Source organism: Ornithorhynchus anatinus, chromosome 2 (assembly GCF_004115215.2).
Source record: "Ornithorhynchus anatinus isolate Pmale09 chromosome 2, mOrnAna1.pri.v4, whole genome shotgun sequence".
NCBI classification, from domain to species: domain Eukaryota; kingdom Metazoa; phylum Chordata; class Mammalia; order Monotremata; family Ornithorhynchidae; genus Ornithorhynchus; species Ornithorhynchus anatinus.
This window is the reverse complement of record NC_041729.1, coordinates 62,051,112-62,072,856: the sequence shown is the minus strand read 5'-3', so window position 1 is coordinate 62,072,856 and position 21,745 is coordinate 62,051,112. Positions and strand designations below refer to the sequence as shown.

Here is a 21,745-nt window from a genome sequence, read left to right as displayed (position 1 = left end):
GGAGATGTGGATGTCTCGAACCACTCCGGGCGCTCATTGTAAATACCACAGTGATAGAGACAACCCTGCAAATCCTCAATGGGAGGGAACGGTCCAGTGCCCACACCACCCCAGGCGATGTCCCCCGTGGTCCAAACCAGCTCATCAGTTGCCACGTTCCACCCGCCCTGCGCTCTGGCACCGTCTGTCTTCCAGCAGTGGCAGGCAAGGTTGAAGCCTCCGCCCCTTTGCCCCACCCCCCGCCTCCCTGGACTGGGGGTCCTGAGAGGAGGGAAACTGGGAAACCTGGCTGTGGGAGAGGCCCCCGAAGCAGCTGCTCCTGCCCTGCTGGTCCCAAGATCCCTGCTGGATTTTGATTCCGGGATGTCTTGTTTATGTTGGGAACGCCTGAGGGTCTCTGCTGTTGCTGCTCCTTTTGGTTGTTTGGTTTTTGGTCATCTTTAGCTTCTTCCCTGGTGTCGGTAGGAAAGCAGAAGACATGCCCTCCTCCCTCTCCCTTTTTTCCCCCCACTGCCCCATCTCCCGTGGTGACTGTGGCAAAATTTCTCTGAGCATCTGCCTATGGTGGATGTTTTGCGGTGTGGTCCAGGGCAGCCAGTTTGGCCTCCGGCTCTGTGGGGCCCCAACCCAGTTGTCGACCTGGAACGGCAGCAGATTTTGTGGAGGGTATGGCGAGGCAGAGAAGCGAGACCATCAGGTGGCTATCCAGCCCAGCCCAGGTCTTTGCCACCTTCTGTCGGTGGCGGGAAAAAGGTCCCTCCCCCTGCTGGGAAGAAGCCTGATGAGGGCTGGAAGTGGGAGCAGGAGCTGGGGTGAGGGGAGCAAATCCGGGATTGCAATTGGCTGTTGTCAAGGAGGCCGTGATGGTGGTGGGGAGTGGGGGAACAGGAGCTCTGACTTGGATCCGCAAAAGAGCACAGAGAGCTGGTCTGAGAGAGGCAGGGGTGAGGGGAGCGAGTCCAAGGCTGCCGTCGGCTGTGGTCGGGAAAGTGGAGATGACGGCAGGGGCGGAGGGCCTGGCCTGGGCCCCAAGCAGAGTGCAGTTGGCTGGTCTGAGCCAGGCTATGCTGCACGTTGTGCCGAGCGTGGTTGGTGGAGAGGTAGAGCTGCTGCCCTGCCCAGGGGTCACCCAGCTGTGGCGCTGTCCCCTCACATTCCTGTTCCCTTCTCTCTTTCTTTGTCTGCCAGGCAGGTGCACGAAGTCCAGTCTCACATGGGCCGCTTGGAGACATCCGACAGGCAGTCCTTGCACCGTGAGTATCCCTTCCCGCCAAGTCTGGGGCTCCCGGATCACTAGGGAGTGGGCAGGGTGGGGGGCAGTGGCCAAAAGGGCACCCAGCAAAGGTGCCCCAAAATGGCAAGTTCTCATCCAACCATCAGTGAGATGTGCCAAACGCCCACTGTGGGCAGAGCTTTGGACTGAGCGCTCAGGAGAGTACCTTAGCTGTGGAAGACACCATCCGTCTCCTCAGAGATCTTCCTGTTCAGCACAGAAAGACGTACACTAATGGAAAGTACTACTGCATTAGCCAGAGGCCCTTTGTTCGTATCCCATCTCTGCCACTCACCTGCTCTATGGCTTTGGGGAAGTCACTCACCCCTCTAAGCATCGACTTGCCCAGCTGTAAAATGGGAATCAGGAGACAGATCTCCCTGGATGTCACCCAGATGTTGAGGGGAAAGTGAGACATTTCACGTGAAAGTACTCTGGGAAAATCAAAGCGCCGCACAGTTTCAAGGTAATAATTGTGGCCCATATAAAGACCCTGTGCTGAGCACCAGGTGGATACAGGGTCATTAGATAGGTTGCAGTCCCTGTCCTATGCCAGGCCCCCAGGCTGAGGGAGGGAGAACAGGGATAATTATTGTGATATTGGTTAAGCCCTTTTTGTGTGCCAAGCACCGCACCAAGCACCAAGTGGATATGAGATAAGCAAGGTCGGACATAGTCCCTGTCCCATATGGGGTTCACAGCCTAAGGTGGAGGGAGAAGGGAAATTGAATCCCCATCTCCCTGATGAGATGGGATTGTCCCCGTAGCCTGGAGGAGGACACGGGCCCAGAGAGGTGAAGTGACGAGCCCAAGGTCACATGTGGGCCTGGAGCAAAGCTGAAACAAGAACCCAGGTCTCTGGGCTCCCAGGCTTGATTTATCTCTGTTAGGCCACACTGCTTCCAGTCAATCAGTTGTACTTATTGAGTGCTTGTTGTATTCAGAGCACTCTCTTAGGTACTTGGGAGAGTACAGTACATCAGAATTGGTAGACACTTTCCCAGATTACATTCTAGAGGGGGAGATAGACGTTTATATAAATAAATGAATAAATTGTGGTTATGTAAATAAATTATTCATTCAGTCATATTTATTGAGCGCTTACTGTGCTAAGCGCTTGGAAGGGTACAGTGTAACATTAAATGGCCACATTCCCTGTCCAAATGACCTTACAGTCTAGTGGGGGAGACAGACATTAATATAAAATAAATAACAGACATGTACAAGCGCTCTGGGGCCGGTAGGGGAGATGAATAAAGGGAGCAATTTAGGGTGACGCATAAGGGAGTGGGAGAAGAGGAAAAGAGGGCTTAGGGAAGGCCTCTTGGAGGAGGTATACTTTCAATAAGGGTTTGAATGGGAGGAGAGTAATTGTCAGTTGGAGATGAGGAGGGAGGGTGTTCCAGGCCATAGGCGGGAAAGATGAGATCGAGGTACAGTAAGTATGTTGGCATTAGAGGAGCGAATTGTGCAGGCTGGCTCGTTGTAGGTGAGAATTGAGGTGAGATAGGAGGGGACAAGGTGCATGAGTGCTTTAAAGCCAGTGATGAGTTTTTGTTTGATGTATAATTATGAATGTATAAATAACAGATATATTGACAAATTACAGATAGATCGTAGGTCCCTCTTTTAGTTGGGAGGCTATTTTTAGTGGCATTTGCTAAACACTACGTGTCAAGCCCTGTTCTAAGCACTGGGGCAGATACAAGTTAATCAGGTGAGCATAGTCTCTGTCCCACATGGGGCTCACAATCCAAGAGGGAGGGACAACGGGTATCAAATTCCCTTTTAATAATTATGGTATTTGTTAAACGCTTACTATGTGCCAGACACTTTTCTAAGCCCTGCAGTGAATACAAGCAAATTGGGTTAAACACAGCAGACAGGTGGCAGAGCTGGGATTAGAACCCATGACCTTCTGATTCCGGGGTCCATGCTCTATTTTATAATCTAAGACAGATTAGATCTAAGATAAGACACTTAGAATCTAAGACACAGAGACGTGACATGATTTTCCCAAGGCCACACAGCAGGCAAGTGGCAGAGCTGGAATTACAGCCCTTTTGAAAGCTAGGCTGAGTGGCAGTTACATGAGGTGCCTAGTTGGACAATAGCAGAAACTGGATTATTCTGAGGCATGGAGGGGGGAGCATTTAGTACAATGCTCTGCACCCCAAAGGCATTTGTAAATGTGGTTACTTCTGCCAGGGATGAAGCCTCCAGACTTCCCTGGCTCCAGATGCCAGCTGTGAAACCTTCTCTGTTCTCATGGCTAACATCTTCTCAGTGAGCCTGCAGGGAACCCTGTTTAATTGGAACCATGCCAATCAATTCTAGCGCAAGTCCATTTCCCTCCCTTTTCCCTCCTGCTGCTCAGTGAGGTCAGGTTTGGGACCAAGGTCGAAGACTGTATTTCATCCTTCCCCATTTAATGAGTCCTCAAACTGGAATCAGTGCATTAGGCGATGGTATTTATTGAGAGTTGACTGCATGAAGGGCACTGTACTAAGTGTATGGGAGAGTATATAACAACAGAGTTGGTAGAAACATTACCTGGCCCCAAGAAGTGGTTGGAAATAAGTTGGGGCAGCAGGACCCAACATGGGAGCCCGTGGCGGATGAGGGGTGGGGAGTGGGGAGTGTAGAGAGGCATAGATTTATAGAGATCTTCCCCAATTTCACTTTCCTCTTCCTTCCTGGGCAGTGGTGGAGAACGAACTTCAAGGCAGGATAGACCAGATATTCAACAGCCTAGAGCGTCTGGAGGTTCTGTCCAACAAGGAGCCTCCCAACAAGCGGCAGAATGCCAAGCTGTGAGTACTGGGAAATCCCTGCAGGTCTGAGAGGCTCAGCTGGGGATGTGTCAAGATATGGGCCCACGCTCCTGCCTCCCAGAAGGCCTTAGTGCTCTAGGGAGTTGGTTGGCATAGGGAAGTCTCCCAACTTCACAGAGATCACTCCTCTCTTCTGCTCTTGGGACCCAGAAGCTCTTACTCCCTGTCATCTCTCCTGGCCTTGGGAGAGGGCCTTGAGGTCATTCTTTCTCCCTTGGGTCAGGTGGGAGTCTGGTCCAGCTGGGGCCGGCATTTTTCACTTCCCGTCCAGCAGCTGGCCCTTTGCCCCCCGGAGGGACAGAACCAAACCCGCCCTCCATTCCTGGCGGGAGATGCCAATCTGATTTGGCCCTGGCACCCACGGCTCAGGGTTGGGGGGCCTGCTCTACTGCTTCAGCAGTGCTCCCCGTTGCGGGGCGCCAGTCGCTCTGAGGACAGAGCTCGTTGTCCAAACAGAACATTGACTGGGTCCTGCCTGGGGAAGAGGGTGCTGGACCCTGCTCTGAGGGCTTATGATGTACCATGACCCGTGGCACCCCCAACCCTCCCCCCGTCCAGCCCTCCAGGAGCCGAGCAGCCTGCCATCTTCCCCTCTGTAGCTCTGGGGCAGTGAGTTCCCTGCACATACAGTCAATCACTCAATCATATTGATTGAGTGCTTAGAAGGTGCAGAACACTGTACTAAGCACTTGGGAGAGTACAATCTAATAGGCACGGTTCATGTCCACAAAAGCCTTACAGTCTAGAGGGGAAGACTGACATTAATTTAAATAAGTAAATTATGGCTATGAGCATAAGTGCTATGGGACTGAGGGCCGGGTGAAAGGGAGCAAATCCAAGTAACACAGAAGGGAGTGGGCGAAAAGGAAATGAGGGCTACTCAAGGAAGGCCTCTTGAAGGAGATGTCCCTTCAAGGCCTTGAAGGTGGGAAGAGTAAATGTCTGCCAGCTATGAAGAAGGATGGTATTCCAGGCTAGAGGCAGGACATGGGTGAGAGGTCGGCAGCAAGATAGATGAGACTGAGATAGAGTGAGTAGGTTGGCACCAGAGGAGCGAAGTGTGCGGGCCGGGTTGTAGTAGAGAGCAGTTAGGTGAGGTAGGAGGGTGATTGAGTGCTCTAAGGCTGATGGTAAAGAGTTTTTGTTTGACGCAGAGGTGGATGGAAAGCCACTGGAGTTTCTTGAGGAATGGGGAAACATGGCCTGATTATTTTTGTAGAAAAATGATTCAGGCACTAGAGTGAAGTATGGACTGGAATGGGGAGAGACAAGAGGTAGGAGGTCAGCAAGGAGGCTGATAAAATAATCAAGGCAAGATAGGATAAATGCTAGGATTGATATGGTAGCCATTTAGATGGAGAGGAAAGGGTGGATTTTAGCAATATTATGAAGGTTGAACCGACAGATTTAGTGACAGGTTGAATGTGTGGGTTGAAAGAGAGAGGAGTTAAGGATAATACCAAGGTTACAGGCTTGTGAGACAGGAAGGATGGTGGTGCTTTCTACGCTGATGGAAACTCAAAGGGAGGACAGGGTTTGAGTGGGAAGATAAGGAGTTCTACTTTGGACATATTAAGTTTGAGGTGATGGCAGGACATCCCAAATAGAGGTGTCTTGAAGTCAGGAGGAAACGTGAGCCTGCAAAGAGGGAGAGAGATCAGGGCTGGAGATGATTGAGAAGTCATCTGCCTAGAGGTGGTAGTTGAAGTCATGGGAGCGAATAAGTTCTCCAAAGGAGTGGGTGTAGATGGAGAATAGAAGGGGACCCAGAACTGAACCTTGTGGGACACCCACAGTTAGGGGGTGGAAGGCAGAGGAGGAGCCTCTAAAAGAGACCGAGAATGAGCAAGCAGAGAGATAGGAGAGGCAGGAGAGGACAGAGTCAGCGAAGGTGAGATTGGATAATGTTTCCAGGAGAAGGGGACGTCCAACAGTGGTGATGGCAGCTGAGAGGTCAAGGATTAGTATGAAGCAGAGGTTGTTGGATTTGGCAAGAATGAGATCATTGGTGACCTTTGAGAGGGCGGTTTCTTATGGAGTGAAGGGGATAGAAACCAGATTGGAGGCAGTCAAGGAGATAATTGGAAGAGAGGAGGAGGAGGAGGCAGCAGCGGATATAGACAGTTTGCTCAGGGATTTTGAAGAGGAATGGTAGGAGAGAGAGTGCTGGTAACAGGAGGGAACCTTGGGGTCATGGGAGGGATTTTTTAGGATAGTGGAGACATGGGCATGTTTGAAAGCAGTGGGGAGAAGCCATTGGAGAGTGAACAGTTGAAGATGGTCAGGGAGCGGCAGCAGTTCTTGAATATACTATGGCTCCCATTTGTGTCCGTGCTGCCATCGCTGCACTCCTGGGCAGTCTGGGATCCTGGAATTTGGGATCTGATGAACCACAGTTTTATGTCACCCCTGTAGTCTCGGCGCCCGGGCTTTGTCAGATGCTTTATCAGTCCACCCTTCTGGACTGAATCGTCCTGATTTTCTCAGCCTACCGTCCTCTTGAGGCTGTTCCATCATCTCTCTGCCCTTTCTGTCCTCTAAACCCAGGGCCTGATGAAGCACTTCTGCGGGCCCCTGGGATGCTTCATTGTGTGCCCCTCCCCACTCCGTATAGTGACGTGACCCTTTCATTCATTCATTCATTCATTCAGTAGTATTTATTGAGCGCTTACTTTGTGCAGAGCACTGTACTAAGCACTTGGAATGTACGGTTCGGCAACAGAGACAATCCCTGCCCAATGACGGGCTCACAGTCTAAATGGGGAAGACAGCAAAGCAAAACAGAACAAAACAAAACAAGACAACATCATCAAGATAAATAGAATCAAGGAGATATATACCTCATTAACAAAATAAATAGGGTAATAAATAATATATACAAATGAGCACAGTGCTGAGGGGAGGGGAAGGGGGAGCAGAGGGAAAGGGGGGCTCAATCTGGGAAGGCTTCCTGGAGGAGGTGAGCTCTCAGGGCTTTGAAGAGGGGAAGATTGTTAGTTTGGTGGATATGAGGAAGGAGGGTATTCTAGGATAGCGGTAGGACGTGGGCCAGGGGTCGATGGCAGGACAGGTGCAAATGAGGGAGGGACCTCGAGGAGGTGAGCGGCAGAGGAGCGGAGTATACGGGGTGGGCAGTAGAGAGAAGGAAGGTGAGGTAGGAGGGGGCCAGGTGATGAAGCCAAGAGTGAGGAGTTTTTGCTTCATGCAAAGGTTGTTAGGTGACCACTGGAGGTTTTTGAGGAGGGGAGTGACATGCCCAGAGCGTTTCTGTAAAAAAATAATCTGGGCAGCAGAATGAAGTACAGACTGGAGCGGGAGGAGACAGGAGGATGGGAGATCAGAAAGGAGGATGATGCAATAATCCAGTCGAGGTATTATGAGAGCTTGTACCACCAAGGTAGCAGTTTGGATGGAGAGGAAAGGGCGAATTTTGGCAATGTTGTGAGGTGAGACCAGTAGGTTTTGGTGGTGGATTGGATGTGTGGGGTGAATGAGAGAACAGAGTCAAGGATGACACCAAGGTTCTGGGCCTGTGAGTCGGGAAGGATGATAGTGCCGTCCACAGTAACAGGGAAGTCAGGGAGAGGACAGGGTTTGGGAGGGAAGATGAGGAGCTCAGTCTTGGACATGTTGAGTTTTAGGTGGCAGGCGGACAACCAGGTGGAGATGCCCTGAAGGCAGGAGGAGATAGGAACCTGGAGGGAGGGGGAAAGAATAGGGGAGGAGATGTAGATTTGGGTGTCATCTGCGTAGAGATGATAGTTGAAGACGAGGGAGCGAATGAGTTCACCAAGGGAGTGAGTATAGATGGAGAACGGGCCAAGAAGAGGGCCAAGAACTGACCCTTAAGGAACCCCTACAGTTAGAGGATGGGAGGGGGAGGAGGAGCCCACAAAAGAAACCGAGAATGAACGCACCAAAAGATAAGAGGAGAACCAGGAGATGACGGAGTCTGTGAGGCCAAGGTGAGATAAAGTGTGGAGGAGAAGGGGATGGTTGACAGTGTCAAAGGCAGCTGAGAGGTTGAGGAGGATTAGGATAGAGAAGGAGCCTTTGGATTTGGCAAGAAGGAGATCAAGGGTGACCTTTTAGAGGGCAGTTTTGGTGAAGTGGAGGGGACGGAGGCCTGATTGGAGGGGGTCCAGGAGAGAGTTGGAGTTGAATTCAAGGCAGCGAGTGTAGACAACTCGTTCTAGGAGTTTGGCAAGAAAGGGTAGGGGGCAGATAGGATGATTACTGGAAGGGGAAGTGGGGTCGAGAGGGTTTTTTTAGGGTGGGGCAGACATGGGCATGTTTGACGGCGGAGGGGAAGAAGCCATAGGAGAGTGAGTGGTTAAAGATGGACGTTAAGGAGGGGAGGAGGGAAGGGGCGCTAGTTTTTATAAGGTGAGCGGGAATGGGTCCGAAACACATCTATACCCACTCCCTTGGAGAACTCATTTGCTCCCATGGCTTCAACTATCACCTCTGTACAGATGATTCCCAAATCTATATTTCCAATCCTGATTTCCTCTTTCTCCCTCTCTGCAGTCTTGCGTTTCCTCCTGCCTTTAAGACATCTCTACTTGGATTTCCTCCCGTCACCTCAAGCTTAACATGTCCAAAACAGAACTACTTATCTTACCACCCAAACTGTGTCCTCCCTCTGACTTTCCCATCATGTAGATGGCACCACCATCCTTCCTGTCGCACAAGCCCATAACCCTAGTGGTATCCTTAACTCCTCTCTCATTCAACCCACATATTCAATCTGTCACTAAATCTCGTGGTTCAACCTTCACAACATCACTGAGTTTGCCCTTTCCTCTCCATCCAAATGGCTATCACATTAATCCAAGCAATTTTCCTATCGCACCTTGATTGCTATTATCAGCCTCTTTGCTGACCTACTGGCCCCCAACTCTCCCCACTGCAGTCCAAACTTCACTCTTCTGCCGGGATCATTTTTCCAAAAAAAACACTCAGGCCAAGTTTCCCCGCTCCTCAAGAACCTTCTCATCAAACAAACTCCTTACCATTGGCTGTAGAGCACTCAATCATCCTACCTCCTCCTACCTCACCTCACTATTCTCCTACTATAGTGCAACCCACACACTTCACTCCTCAAATGCTAACTTTCTCACTGTATCTCATCTATCTAACTGCTGGTCTCTCACCCACATCCTGCCTTTGGCCTGGAATGCCCTCTGTCTTCCTATCTGACAGATAATTACCACCCCCCCCCCAGCCCTTCAAAGCCGTATTGAAGGCACAGCTCCTCCAAGAGGCCTTCCCTGGCTAAACCCTCATTTCTTCTTCTCCCACTCCCTTTGGCATCACTGATTTGCTCCCTTTAGTCACCCCCAACTCAGCCCCACAGCACTAATGTACATACCTATAATTTATTTAAAATAATGTCTGTCTCCCCATCTAGACTGTAAACTTGTTGTGGGCAAGGAACGTGTCTACCAACTGTATTGTACTGTTCTCTCCCAAGCACTTAGTACAGTGCTAGGCACACAGGCCCTCTGAAATACTGTTGATTGTTTGCTGTGTACAAAGCATTGGTCCCTGCCCTCAAAGAGCTTACAGTCTAGAGGCGAAATAGGAAATCGATCCATTTGGAGAGGAATGTGATGGCCTGTGGCCTGAGATTCTTGGAGGAAAACCTCCCATTTGGCACAGTGCATGTATATGCTCTTCTGCTCTAACGGGTGTCTGCGGGTGCAGAGTTTCCTCCCGCTCTCTTTCTGACCCTCTGAAACACCACCAGGACCCCTAATCAGTCAGTATTTGTTGAGCACCTGCGGTGTGCAGAGCACTGGGCTGAGCTTTAGGGAGTGTCCAGAAGAGGTCAGAAACATGATCTCAATCAATCAATAGTTGTGGTGCATCTGCTGTGTGCTAAGTCCTGGGCCGAGAACTGGGGAGAACCCAATAACAGAAAGGGTTATGATCTCAGATATCAATCAGTAGTAGTTATTGAGCACCATCCTGTATCTACAGCAGTGTGCTAAATTCTGGGGAGGGTCCAACAGAAATAAGAGATGTGATCCCTGCCCTCAAAGAGCTGATAGTCTCTGCAGCTGTAGTGTGAAGGAGACCCAGGGCTGCCATGGTACTCAGTCATGGTTAACTTCCCAGGTTCATTTCTCTTATCCCCAGGCTGGATCTCCCCACTGACCACTCCAGCACATCCAAGCCAGGCCTACACAACCTCCTGGGGCACTTGTGGACGTATTGTCTCACCCCCGCCTAGCCACTTGCCGTCTTCTACATATCTGCAAATGATTTTAGTGTTTGTCTCCCTTGCTAGATTGTATTAATAATAATAATTGTGGCATTTGATAAGAGCTTACTATGTGCCAAAGCACTGTTCTAAGCACTGAGGTAGATTTGAGGTAATTGGCCAGGTACAGTCAATGTCCTACCTGGGGCTGGCTCAGAGTCTAAGCAGGAGAGAAAACTGTATTGAATCCCCATTCTATAGATTGAGGAAACAGAGGCCCAGAGAAGTGAAGCAAGTTGCCCAAGGCCACATAGCAGGCATGGGGCAGAGCCAGGATGAGAACCCAGGTCCTCTGACTCCCAGGCCCAGGCTCTTTCCACTAGGCCATGCTGTTTCTCTGTAAACTCCTTGAGGACCGGAATCTTGTCTTGTCTACTAACTCTGTCATTCCCTCCCAAGCGTTTAATGTGGTGCTCAGTAAATTTTATTTGTTAGTCCCCACAGTGGTTCCCACCATGTTCCGTACTCCACCCAAAATGTCATTTCCATCTTTGAATTTGGGCTAGTGAGCTCATCAGGACATACCAAACTCTGGTTCAGTATTCAGTTGCGACACGGAAGTGCAAGCTTCCAACCTCCTCCCAGCCACCTCCCCCAAGGTCCTGGGAATCCTGACTAATTCTTCTCTCCCCTTCAGTCTTTGGGCCCTTTCCAAGCTGGGGTTTCAATGAACACAAGGAAGCGAGATCTCACAGTTCCTGATGTATCCCCAGGCTACCAGAGAAGTCCAGCCGGCATCTTCCTTTTCCACCCTTGGCCCTCTTACCTCCAGATTCCTTCGACCAGGGCCCGACCCCAAAGGGCAGAAATTTGGATTGCATAGAGTGTGCCCCTACCTGGCCCATACACTGCTTCCAGCTGCCCCGAGGGACACTGCCCCCTCCACTGGCTCTGGGGTTGTCACTGAATTGACACTGGGGGGAGTGGGAGGAGGTGTCTTTGTGGCTCCCTTCCCTGCGCTCAAGGGGGAGGGTCAAGTGGGTGCCTCCGCAGCCTCTGCCAGGTGGTCTGTAGCATGGGTGGTGGGTCCAATACTCCGATCTGGAATGGGAAGGTCTGGCGAGTCTGCAATCTGTGTCAAGCTTTTCTTTCTATCTATTTTTCTTTCTCTCTCTACCTCTCCTCCTCTATCCTCTCCTCTCTTGCCTCCTCTCTCTCCCTTTCACCTCTTTTGTCTCTCTCCCCTCCTCTATTTCCCTCCTTTATCCCCTCGGGTTTCTCTTCCTTCTCTCCTTTCCTCTTCCCCTCTTCCCCTCCCCCGGTCTGTTCATTCATTACAGCCGTGTAGACCAGCTGAAGTATGATGTCCAACACCTGCAGACGGCACTGCGGAACTTCCAACACCGGCGTTATGCCCGGGAGCAGCAGGAGAGGCAGCGGGAGGAGCTCCTGGCCCAGACCTTCACGACTAATGTGAGCCAGGTGGGAGTGGGGTGGGCGGGCAGATTGCAGCGTGGCTCAGTGGAAAGAGCCTGGGCTTGGGAGTCAGAGGTCATGGGTTCGAATCCCAGCCCTGCCACTTGTAAGCTGTGTGACTATGGGCAAGTCACTTCACTTCTTAGTGCCTCAGTTACCTCATCTGTAAAATGGGGATGAAGACTGTGAGCCCCACATGGGACAACCTGATTTCCCTGCATCTACCCCAGCGCTTAGAACAGTGCTCTGCACATAGTAAGTGCTTTTCAAATGCCAACATTATTTTTATTATTAGATTCCCTCTCTGGCCTTCCACAGGTTGAGCAGTCTGGCCGGTCAGAAGTGACAGGGCATGTGGGGTTATAGCCGTAGGTGCTGATCTCAAGCACATCCTCGAGGGAGACCTGGACCACACCTTCAGGTGGTCCCACCGCCACAGTCTGGAGGCACCAGGGTCCCTCAATCAGCCGACCGATGTGATTTACCAAGGCCTTGCCACGTGCAGAACACTGTGCCACACACTTAGGAGAGGAGCACTTGGCAAACTTACCTGCCAGTGAAGGGCAACTGTTATGTAGAAATATGTCTAGATATGTGTGTGATCGCTTGTGCACACACGGTTGTCGAAAGGCTGGCTGGAAGAATGGTGCTGGTGTCTCCTGGTCACAGCCTACTCCCGACCTTATCAACCCTCAGAGAGCAGGTGTGCCTCATACAGCAATGGGGAGGGCCAGGGCTGCTCTGCAAGCAGCTGATCTTTGGAAGACTTTGGTCCCAGGGGAATCTGGGGCTTCAGAATGGAGGACACAAGGTCCCTTCAAACACACTGCTACTTCTCCACCCCAACCTCACCCTGCTCCTTATCTTTTTTTTTTCCCTTGGTAATTGTTAAGCACTTTCTATGTGCCATGGACTGTACTAAGCACTGGGGTAGATACAGGCCAATCAAGTTGGACAAAGTCCCTGCCCTACATAGGGCTCACAGTCTTAATCCCCATTTTACAGATGAGGTAACTGAGGCACAGAGGAATGAAATGACTTGTCGAAGGCCACACAGTAGGATGCTTCTGATTCTAGGCCCGGACTCTATTCAGAAGGCCATCCTACTTCTCCATGCTGCCTTTCCAAGCAATCATCAATCTGTACAGTGTGCAGGGCACTCTGCTAAGCATTTGCGAGAAGCACAGTAGAGTTAGTAAGCACAGGCGCTGCCCCCAAGGAGTTTATAATATAGCATGGGGAGCAGACACTAGACTAAATTACAGAGAGGAGGAAGAGTATAAAGAAATGTACCTAAGTGATAGGCTGAGGGACAGAGGTTGTGAATCCCCAAGGGCTTAGGCGGCCAGGAAGGGTTGAAGTGGCACTTAGAGGAATATAAACTGGGACTTAGAGATCTTAGTCAGGGGAGGCCTCTTGGAGAAGGCATGCATCTCAGGGAGGCTCTGAAGATGGGCTAGAGGCATGATCTGTCGGATAAGAAAGGGGAAGGCGTGAGCAAGAGGTTGGTGGTGGGAGAAATGGGAATGAGGCACAGTGTTAGAGGAGCGAAGGGTGTGGCTGGGTGATAATGGGAGAGGAGTGAGGGGAGTTAGGAGGGGGAGAATTGACTGAGTGTCTTAAAGCAGATGGTGAGGAGTTTCTGTTTGAGGCAGAGGTGGGTGGGCAACCACAGGAGGTTCTTGAGCAGTGTAGAGATGTGGCTGGAACAGTGTTGTGTTTTTTTTTTTTTTTTTAACAAAGTGATCCAGGCAGCAGAATGAAGTATGGACCGGAGGCAAGAGAGACTGGTGATCAGTGAAAAGGCTGTTAGAGTAGTTGAGTTGGATACAATAATAATGATAATAGTAAATGTGATATTTCTTAAGCAATTGTTAGTAATAATAATTATGGAATTCATTGGGTGCTTAGTGTGTGGCAGGCACTGTTCTAAGCAAATCACATTGGACACAGTCCCTGTCTCACGTGGGGCTCACAGTCTCAATTCCCATTTTTTCCGATGAGGTAACTGAGGTACAGAGAAGTGAAGTGACTTGCCCAGGGTTACACAGCAGACAAGTGGCAGAACAGGATTAGAACCCATGATCTTCTGACTCCCAAGCCACTCTCCACTAGGCCATGTTGCTTCTCTACTTACTGTCAAGCCCTATTTGAAGCTCTGGAGAATATACAAGATAATAGAAGTGCTTAGATCAGGGTGGTGGCAGTTTGGATGGAATGCAAAGGTTTGCTTCTGGAGACATTGTGAACTGGCGGAATTTGATGATGGGCTGAATATGGGAGTTGTAAGAGAGAGGACTCAAGGTTAAATGCCAATGTCAGGGGCTTGTGTGACAGGAAGAATGGTGGTAGTGTCTCCTGGCCACAGCCTACTCCCAGTTGTCCTCTATCCCTCAGCCTTCCCAAAGGGCTGGGAGTCCCTGCTGGAACCCTCGAGCTTCAACCAGAATTGGGGAGGGGGGAGGGGTGGAAAACGGGCCGAGGGTGCTCATTGAGCTTGAGACATGCTTGTGGTGTCTGAGAGGTGTGGGGGCTCTGGGGTCTTTTCTTGGGTCTGAGATGTCCTGGCTCTCAGTCTGTGTCGGAGTTCACAGTCCGAAGTGTCGGAGCTCACTGTCCGAGGTGTCGGGGCTCAGTGATCTCTCCATCCACAGGACTGTGCCGCCACCGCCATCCCCATGGATGAGACGCTGCAACTGAACTCATCCCTGCAGAAAGCCCATCATGGCATGGATGACCTCATTGGCGGCGGCCACAGCATCTTGGAGGGACTGAGAGCTCAGAGGCTAACACTGAAGGTGAGGCCACCTTTCGTAGGAGGCCCTGGGCCTGCACCGCTGGTGGGGACATAGAAGGTGGGACTGAACTGGGAGCATGCCCGCCCCTCTGCCTTCGACTTTGGGAGGTGAAGATTTCAATCAATCAATCGTATTTATTTAGCACTTATTGTGTGCAGAACACTGTACTAAGTGCTTGGGGGAGGACAATACAACAGAATTGGAAGACATTTTCCCTGCTCATGATGAGGGTTGTCTGGCAGCAGGAGCCGCCACCCCACCCTGCTTCCCTGCTCTCTCCAGGGTGGCCGGTGTTGACGGAGGGCCATGGGAGTGACCAGAGATCCCACAGCATGGAACTCTCCACCCTGGTCCACTATTCCACTGCTCTCCCTGACATCAAAGCCCTACAGGAACCCCACCTCCTCCAGGAGGCCTTCCCCGATTCACTCATTCCCCTTGGGTCATGGCCTCCCATTTTGGCACTATGGCCCTCTCCTCCCCTTCCTCGCCCCACTGCTGCTCTCATCCTTATTTTTCATGCTCTACTATTTAGGCCCTTCCACCTCCCAACTGGAAATTGTTTGGGGTCTTCCTCCCCACCCCCACCCAACTCACTAGAGTATAAGATTCCTGAGGGTGGGGAACATGTCTTCTATTTCATTCAATCAGTAGGATGTAGTGAACATTTACTGTGTGCAGAGCACTGTACTGAGTGCTTGGGAGAGGACACTATAATAGAGTTGGTGACCATGATCACTGCCCAAAAGGAACTTTTGACTGTACTCTCCCTAAGCACTTAGTGCAGGGCTGTGCACACTGTAGGCATTCCACAAATACCTCTGATCGGTTCATTCAAGGAAGCGTGGAGGAACTATGGGATGTAAGACACACGATTGATTGCTCTTTACAGTCCTTGATCAGTCCATCCTCAGGTCTAAGGATGTTGCTTCCTCAGTTTCTCCTGTCCCATTCACTTTTCCAAAACCTCCTTGAACCGTTTGTGGTCTCTGCCGCAGGCTGGGTGGAGTGTGGGGTTAGGGGCCAAAGGAGCAGTCTCTTTGTGCAGGAGTGACGTAGGCAAATTGCAGTCCTAAATTTGACTCGTCCAAGGCCTTTGTGATTTTGCAGGATAATGCCACAGTTGTGGGCTTGTAAGACAGGGAGGATGATGGTGCTGTCTATAGTGATGGGAACGTCAAGGGTAGGACAGGGTTTGGGCGGGAAAAGAAAGAGTCATGTTCAGTTTGAGGTGTCAGTGGGACATTCAAGTAGAGATGTCCCAAAGGCAGGAGGAAATGGAAGACTGCAGAGAAGGACTGAAGATGTAGATTTGGGAAATCATTTGCATGGAGAAGGTAGTTGAAGTTGTGGGGAGGCACCAAGTTCTCCAAGAGAGTGGGTATAAATGGAAACTAGAAGAGGACCCAGACCTGACCCTTGATGGACTCCCACAGTTTGAGGGTGGGTGGTGGAGGAAAAGTCTGCAAAGGAGACTGAGAAGCAGCAGCCAGAGAGATAGGAGAACCAGGAGAGGACAGTGTCAGTGAAGCCAAGGTTGGGTAATATTTCCAGGAGAAGGGGCTGGTTCACAATGTCGAAGGCAGCTGAGAGGTGGAGGAGGATTAGGATGGAATAGAGGATTTGGCAGGGAAGAGATTATTGGTCGAGAGGATGCTGCAACACAGTGGGAGTACACCATCCCTGCCCTCGAGGAGCCTACTATTTAATCAGGGAGACAAACATTAAAATAAGTAAAGGCTATATTCCTAAGTGCTATTTGGGCGACCTTGGAGTAGGCTGTTTCCTTGGAGTGAAGAGGACAAAAATCAGAATGAAGGAGGTCAAAGAGAGAATTGGAAGAGCAGAAGTGGGGGTGGCAGGTGTACATAACTTGCTCAAGGAGTTTAGAGAGGACATGTGGGAAGGACATGAGTGATAACTAGAGGGAGCCAAGGGGTAATAGAGGGGGTTTTGTTTTGTTTTGTTTTATTTTTGGATAAGGGAGACATGAGACATGGGCATGTCTTTCTTCCTTGCTGAAATGCACTTTCCAAGCACTTAGCTCAGTGCTTTGCACACAGTAAATGCTCTGTAAATACGATTGAGTGAACGAGCTTTTTTGGAGGAGGTGGGAAAGGAGCCATTGGAGAGTAAATGGTTGAAGGTGGCAGTCAAGGAGGGATCAAGTATTTCAATGATGTGTGAAAGGATGGGGTCTGAGGAGCAGGAAGAGAAGGTGCCTTTTGAGAAGCAGCAGGAGATGTGGATGTCTCGAACCACTCCCGGCGCTCATCATAAATACCACAGCGATAGAGACAACCTGCAAATCCCCGCTGGGAGGGAATGGTCCAGTGCCCACACCACCCCAGTCGATGGCCCCCGTAGTCCAAACCGGCTCATCAGTCTCCACCTGCCCTGCGCTCTGGCAGTGGCGAGCAAGGACGAAGCCTCCGCCCCTTTGCTCCCCCTCTGCCTCCCTGGACTGGGGGCCCTGAGAGCACAGAGACTTGGCTGTGGGAGAGGCCCCGGAAGCAGCTGATCCTGTGCTGCTGGTCCCTAGGTCCCCGCTGGCTTTTGATTCTGGGATGTCTTGTTTGTGTTGGGGTTGCCTGAGGGTCTCTGCTGTTGCAGCTCCTTTGGGTTGTTTGGTTTTTGGTCATCTTTTGCTTCTTCTCTGGTGTCGGTAGGAAAGTGGAAGACGCCCTCCTTCCCCTCCCCTTTTGTGTTACCCCTTTGGCCCCTCCACCATGGTGACTGTGGCAAAATTTATCTGAGCATCCTGCCTATGGTGGATGTTTTGGGTGTGGTCCAGGGCAGCCAGGTTGGCCTCCAGTTCTGAGGCCCCACCCCAGTTGTCGACGTGGGCCTGCAGCAGATTTTGTGGCAGGTGTGGTGAGACAGATAATAATAATAATAATGTTGGTATTTGTTAAGCGCTTACTATGTGCAGAGCACTGTTCTAAGCGCTGGGGTAGATACAGGGTAATCAGGTTGTCGCACGTGAGGCTCACAGTTAATCCCCATTTTACAGATGAGGTAACTGAGGCACAGAGAAGTTAAGTGACTTGCCCACAGTCACACAGCTGACAAGCGGCAGAGCCGGGAGTCGAACTCATGACCTCTGACTCCGAAGCCCAGGCTCTTTCAGACCTTCAAGTGACTATCCGGCCCGGCCCAGGCCTTAGCCACCTTCTGTCGGTGGCAGGAAACAGGTCCTCCCCTTGCTGGGAAGCAGCCTGACGAGGGCCGGAAGTGGTAGCAGGAGCTGGGGTGAGGGGTGTGAATCCGGGCTGCAGTTGGCTGTTGTCAAGGAGGCCTTGATGGTGGTAGGGAGCAGGGGAACAGGACGTCTGACTTGGATCCACAAAAAAGCACATAGAGCTGGTCTGAGAGAGGCAGGGGTAAGGGGACCGAGTCAAGGGCTGCCATCGGCTGCGGTCAAGAAGGCGGAAATGACGGCAGGGGCAGAGGGCCTGGCCTGGGTCCCAAGCGGAGTGCAGCTTACTGGTCCGAGCCAGGCTGTGCTGCAAGTTGTGCTGAGCATGGTTGGTGGAGAGGTACAGCTGCTGCCCTGCCCGGAGGTCACATCTGCCTACCCAGCTGTGGCTCTGTCCCCTCACATTCCTGTTCCCTTCTCTCTTTCTTTGTCTGCCAGGCAGGTGCACGAAGTCCAATCTCACATGGGCTGCTTGGAGACATGCAACAGGCAGTCCTTGCGCCATTAGTATCCCTTCCCACCAAGTCTGGGGCTCCCGGATCACTGGGGAGCGTGCAGGGTGGGGGCCAGTGGTCAGAAGGGCACCCAGCAAAGGTGCCCCAAAATGGCGAGTTCCCATCTAACCATCAGTGAGATGTGCCAAATGCCCACTGTGGGCAGAGCTCTGGACTGAGCACTTGGGAGAGTACTTCAGTGATGGTAGACACCACCCCATCCTCAGAGATCTTCCTGTTCAGCAGAGAAAGATGGACACTAATGGAAAGTACTACCTCAATAGCCAGGGGCCCTGTGTTCTTATCCCATCTCTGCCACTCATCTGCTCTATGGCTTTGGGGAAGTCACTCACCCCTCTAAGCATCGACTTGCCCAGCTGTAAAATGGGAATTGGGAGACAGATCTCCCTGGATGTCACCCAGATGTTGAGGGGAAAGTGAGACTTTTCATGTGAAAGTGCTCCGGGAAAATCAAAACGCCCCACTGTTTCAAGGTAATAATTGTGGCCCATATAAAGCACCTTCTGGGTGTCAAGCTCTGTGTTGAGCACCAGGTGAATACAGGGTCATTAGATAGGTTGCAGTTCCTGTCCTATGCCAGGCTCCCAGGCTGAGGGAGGGAGAACAGGGATAATTATTATGGTATTGGTTAAGCACTTTACTGTGTGCCAAGCACCATACCAAGTGCCGAGTGGATATGAGATAAGCAGGCTGGACACAGTCCCTGTCTCATATGGGGTTCACAGCTAAGGTGGAGAGAGAAGGGAAATTGAATCCCCATCTCCCCGACGAGATGAGATTGTTCCCATAGCCCGGAGGAGAACTTGGACCCAGAGAGGTGAAGTGACGTGCTCAAGGTCACATGTGGGCCAGCAGCAAAGCTGGCACAAGAACCCAGGTCTTTGGACTCCCAGGCTGAGCTCTCTCCGCTAGACCACACTGACCTCCCTGTTATTTTGCCCACCTGGCACCAAAACCGACTCACCATCCATTGAATTGACGACCCTTCCTTTTCTCGGAACTCTGAAGTGGCCCCTGGGATGGCTGACTTCTCCTAGTGGAAGTGGGAGTCTCGGCTTCTCATCCCAACCTCTGCCCTCGGGCCCACCCCTGAGACTCCCTGGACCCCTGTTTCCTTATTGGAGAAATGGTGATACTGTCCTTCCCTGCCTCCCAGGGTGACCACATCCAACTAGTGTACTTTTGTTTATATTTGTATAGATTATTTATTACTCTATTTTATTAATGATGTGTATATATATATATATGTAATTCTATTTATCTATTTTGATGGTATCGATGCCTGACTACTTGTTTCGTTTTGCTGTCTGTCTCCCCCTTTTAGACTGTGAGCCCGTTGTTGCTCTGCACACAGTAAGCGCTCAGTAAATTAGACTGTGAGCCTGTCATTGGGCAAGGATTGTCTCTGTTGCCATATTGTACATTCTAAGCGCTTAGTACAGTGCTCTGCACATAGTAAGCGCTCAATAAATTCTATTGAATGAATAAATATGATTGAATGAATGAATGAACCCATCACTAAATCCTGTTGGTCCCACCTTCACAACATCGCTAAAATCTGCCCTTTCCACCACATCCGAACTACTACCACGTTAATACAATCACTCATCCTATCCCGCCTGGGTTACTGCATCAGCCTCCTTGCTGATCTCCCAGCCTCCTGTCTCTCCACACTCCAGGCCATACTTCACTCTGCTGCCTGGCTTTTTTTAATATGAAAAAGTTCTGGACATGTCACCTCGCTCCTCAAAAACTCCAATGGTTACCCCTCCACTTTTGCATCAAACAAAAACTTCTCACCATTGGCTTTAAAGCACTCTACCACCTTGACACCACCTCACTCACCCGCCACCTCACCTCGCTTCTCTCCTACACCCCAGCCCACACTCTAGTGCTAACCTTCTCACTGTGCCTCGATTTCACCTATCTCATGGCCCACTCCTAGCCCACCTCCTGCCTCTGGCCTGGAACACCTTCCCTCCTCAGATCCGAAAGACAATTATTCTACTCCTCTTCAAAGCCTTATTGAAGGCACATCTCCTCCAAAAGACCTTCCCAGAATAATTCCCAGCTTTTCTCATCTTCCCCTCTCTCTGCATCACTCTGACCTGCTCTCTTTGCTCTTTCCTGCTCCCAGCCCCACATCTGTAATTTATTTGTATTGATGTCTCTCTTCCTCCTTCTAGGGTTTAAGCTCACTGTGGGCAGGGAATGTGTTTGTTTATTGTTGTAGTGTACTCTCCCAAGGGCTTAGTACAGTGCTCTGCACACAGTAAGCACTCAATAAATACAATTGAATGAATGAATGAATCTTTGGGATGTAGATGTTCAAGCATGGGGTAGTGGATAGAGCACGGGCCTAGGAGTCAGAAGATCATGGGTTCTAATACTGGCTCTGTCATTTGTCTGCTGTATGACCTTGAGTAAGTCACTTCATTTCTCTGGGCCTCAGTTACCTCATCTGTAAAATGGAGTTTGAGACTGTGAACCCCACCTGTGATAGGGATTAGTCCAACCTGATACACCTCTATCTACCTCAGTGCTTAGTACAGTTCCTGGCACATAGTAAGCACCTAAATATCAAAATTATCATTATTATTATTATTAGCCAAGGGGGTCCTTGAAGTCCGTGTGAGGGACAGGGACCCTGGGGCCATGGGGTAAGGGGGGCCCGGTGGGAAAACCCAGACCCCACACCTCCCACAGATACCTTCAGCAGGCTCCGAGACCCTGCACCCACTCTCTCCGCCAAGCACGCCGCCCTCTCCAGTCAGTCAGCCTGCCCATTCATCTGCAGTGATCCACATCAGTCCGGTAGCATCAGTCCAACAATGAGGTTTAGTGAGCACTTACTGTGTGTAAAGTACTGGACTAAGTGCTTGGGGGAGGAGAAGACGAAAGTGTTGGAAGACATGTTCCCTGTCCCTGACCAACTTACAGTCTAAGGGAGAAACTGACATTAATATAAACTATGGATATAGATGTAAATGCTGCGGGGCTGAGGTCTGGGGAGAAAGAGTAGGGGAAATGAGGACTTAGTTGGGGAAGACATCTTGGAGAAGTGACTGTAAACCCATCTTGAGTCTATAAGCTTGTTGTGGGCAGGGATGTGTCTGTTTATTATTATACTGTACTCTTCCATGCATTTACTACAGTACTTTGCACACAGTAAGCACTCAATAAATATGATTGAATGAATGAAGGAGGCTTTGAAGATGGGGAGAGTGATCATCTGTTGGATATGAAAAGGGAGGGAGTTCCAGGCCAGAGGCAGGGCTTGAGCAAGAGGTCAGCAGTGAGATAGATGATCTCGAGGTACAGTGGTTAGCATTAAGAGCGAAGTGTGCAGGCTGGATTGTAGTAGGAGAGTAACAAGTTAAAGTAGGATTACGGGAAGATGATTGATTGTGTTAAAATCAATGGAAAAGGGTTTTTGCTGGAT

General features: G+C 50.6%; 1 protein-coding gene across 2 annotated transcripts; it reads left to right on the top strand.

The window, feature by feature from the left end:
* The first annotated feature begins 1,177 nt into the window (after positions 1-1,177).
* Positions 1,178-14,730, top strand: LOC114806158 (Golgi SNAP receptor complex member 2-like). 2 transcript variants are annotated; one of them, XM_029049516.2, is made up of 4 exons: positions 1,178-1,253; positions 3,978-4,086; positions 11,656-11,788; positions 14,446-14,714. In XM_029049516.2, exons 1-4 carry the CDS (start codon positions 1,214-1,216, stop codon positions 14,641-14,643), a joined length of 480 nt encoding a protein of 159 aa, XP_028905349.2. In that variant the 5' UTR covers positions 1,178-1,213; the 3' UTR covers positions 14,644-14,714. The 2 variants fall into 2 exon arrangements, with proteins under 2 accessions (XP_028905349.2, XP_039767065.1); XM_039911131.1 differs by having other exon boundaries at positions 1,191-1,253; positions 11,656-11,797; positions 14,446-14,730.
* The last annotated feature ends 7,015 nt before the right edge of the window (positions 14,731-21,745 follow it).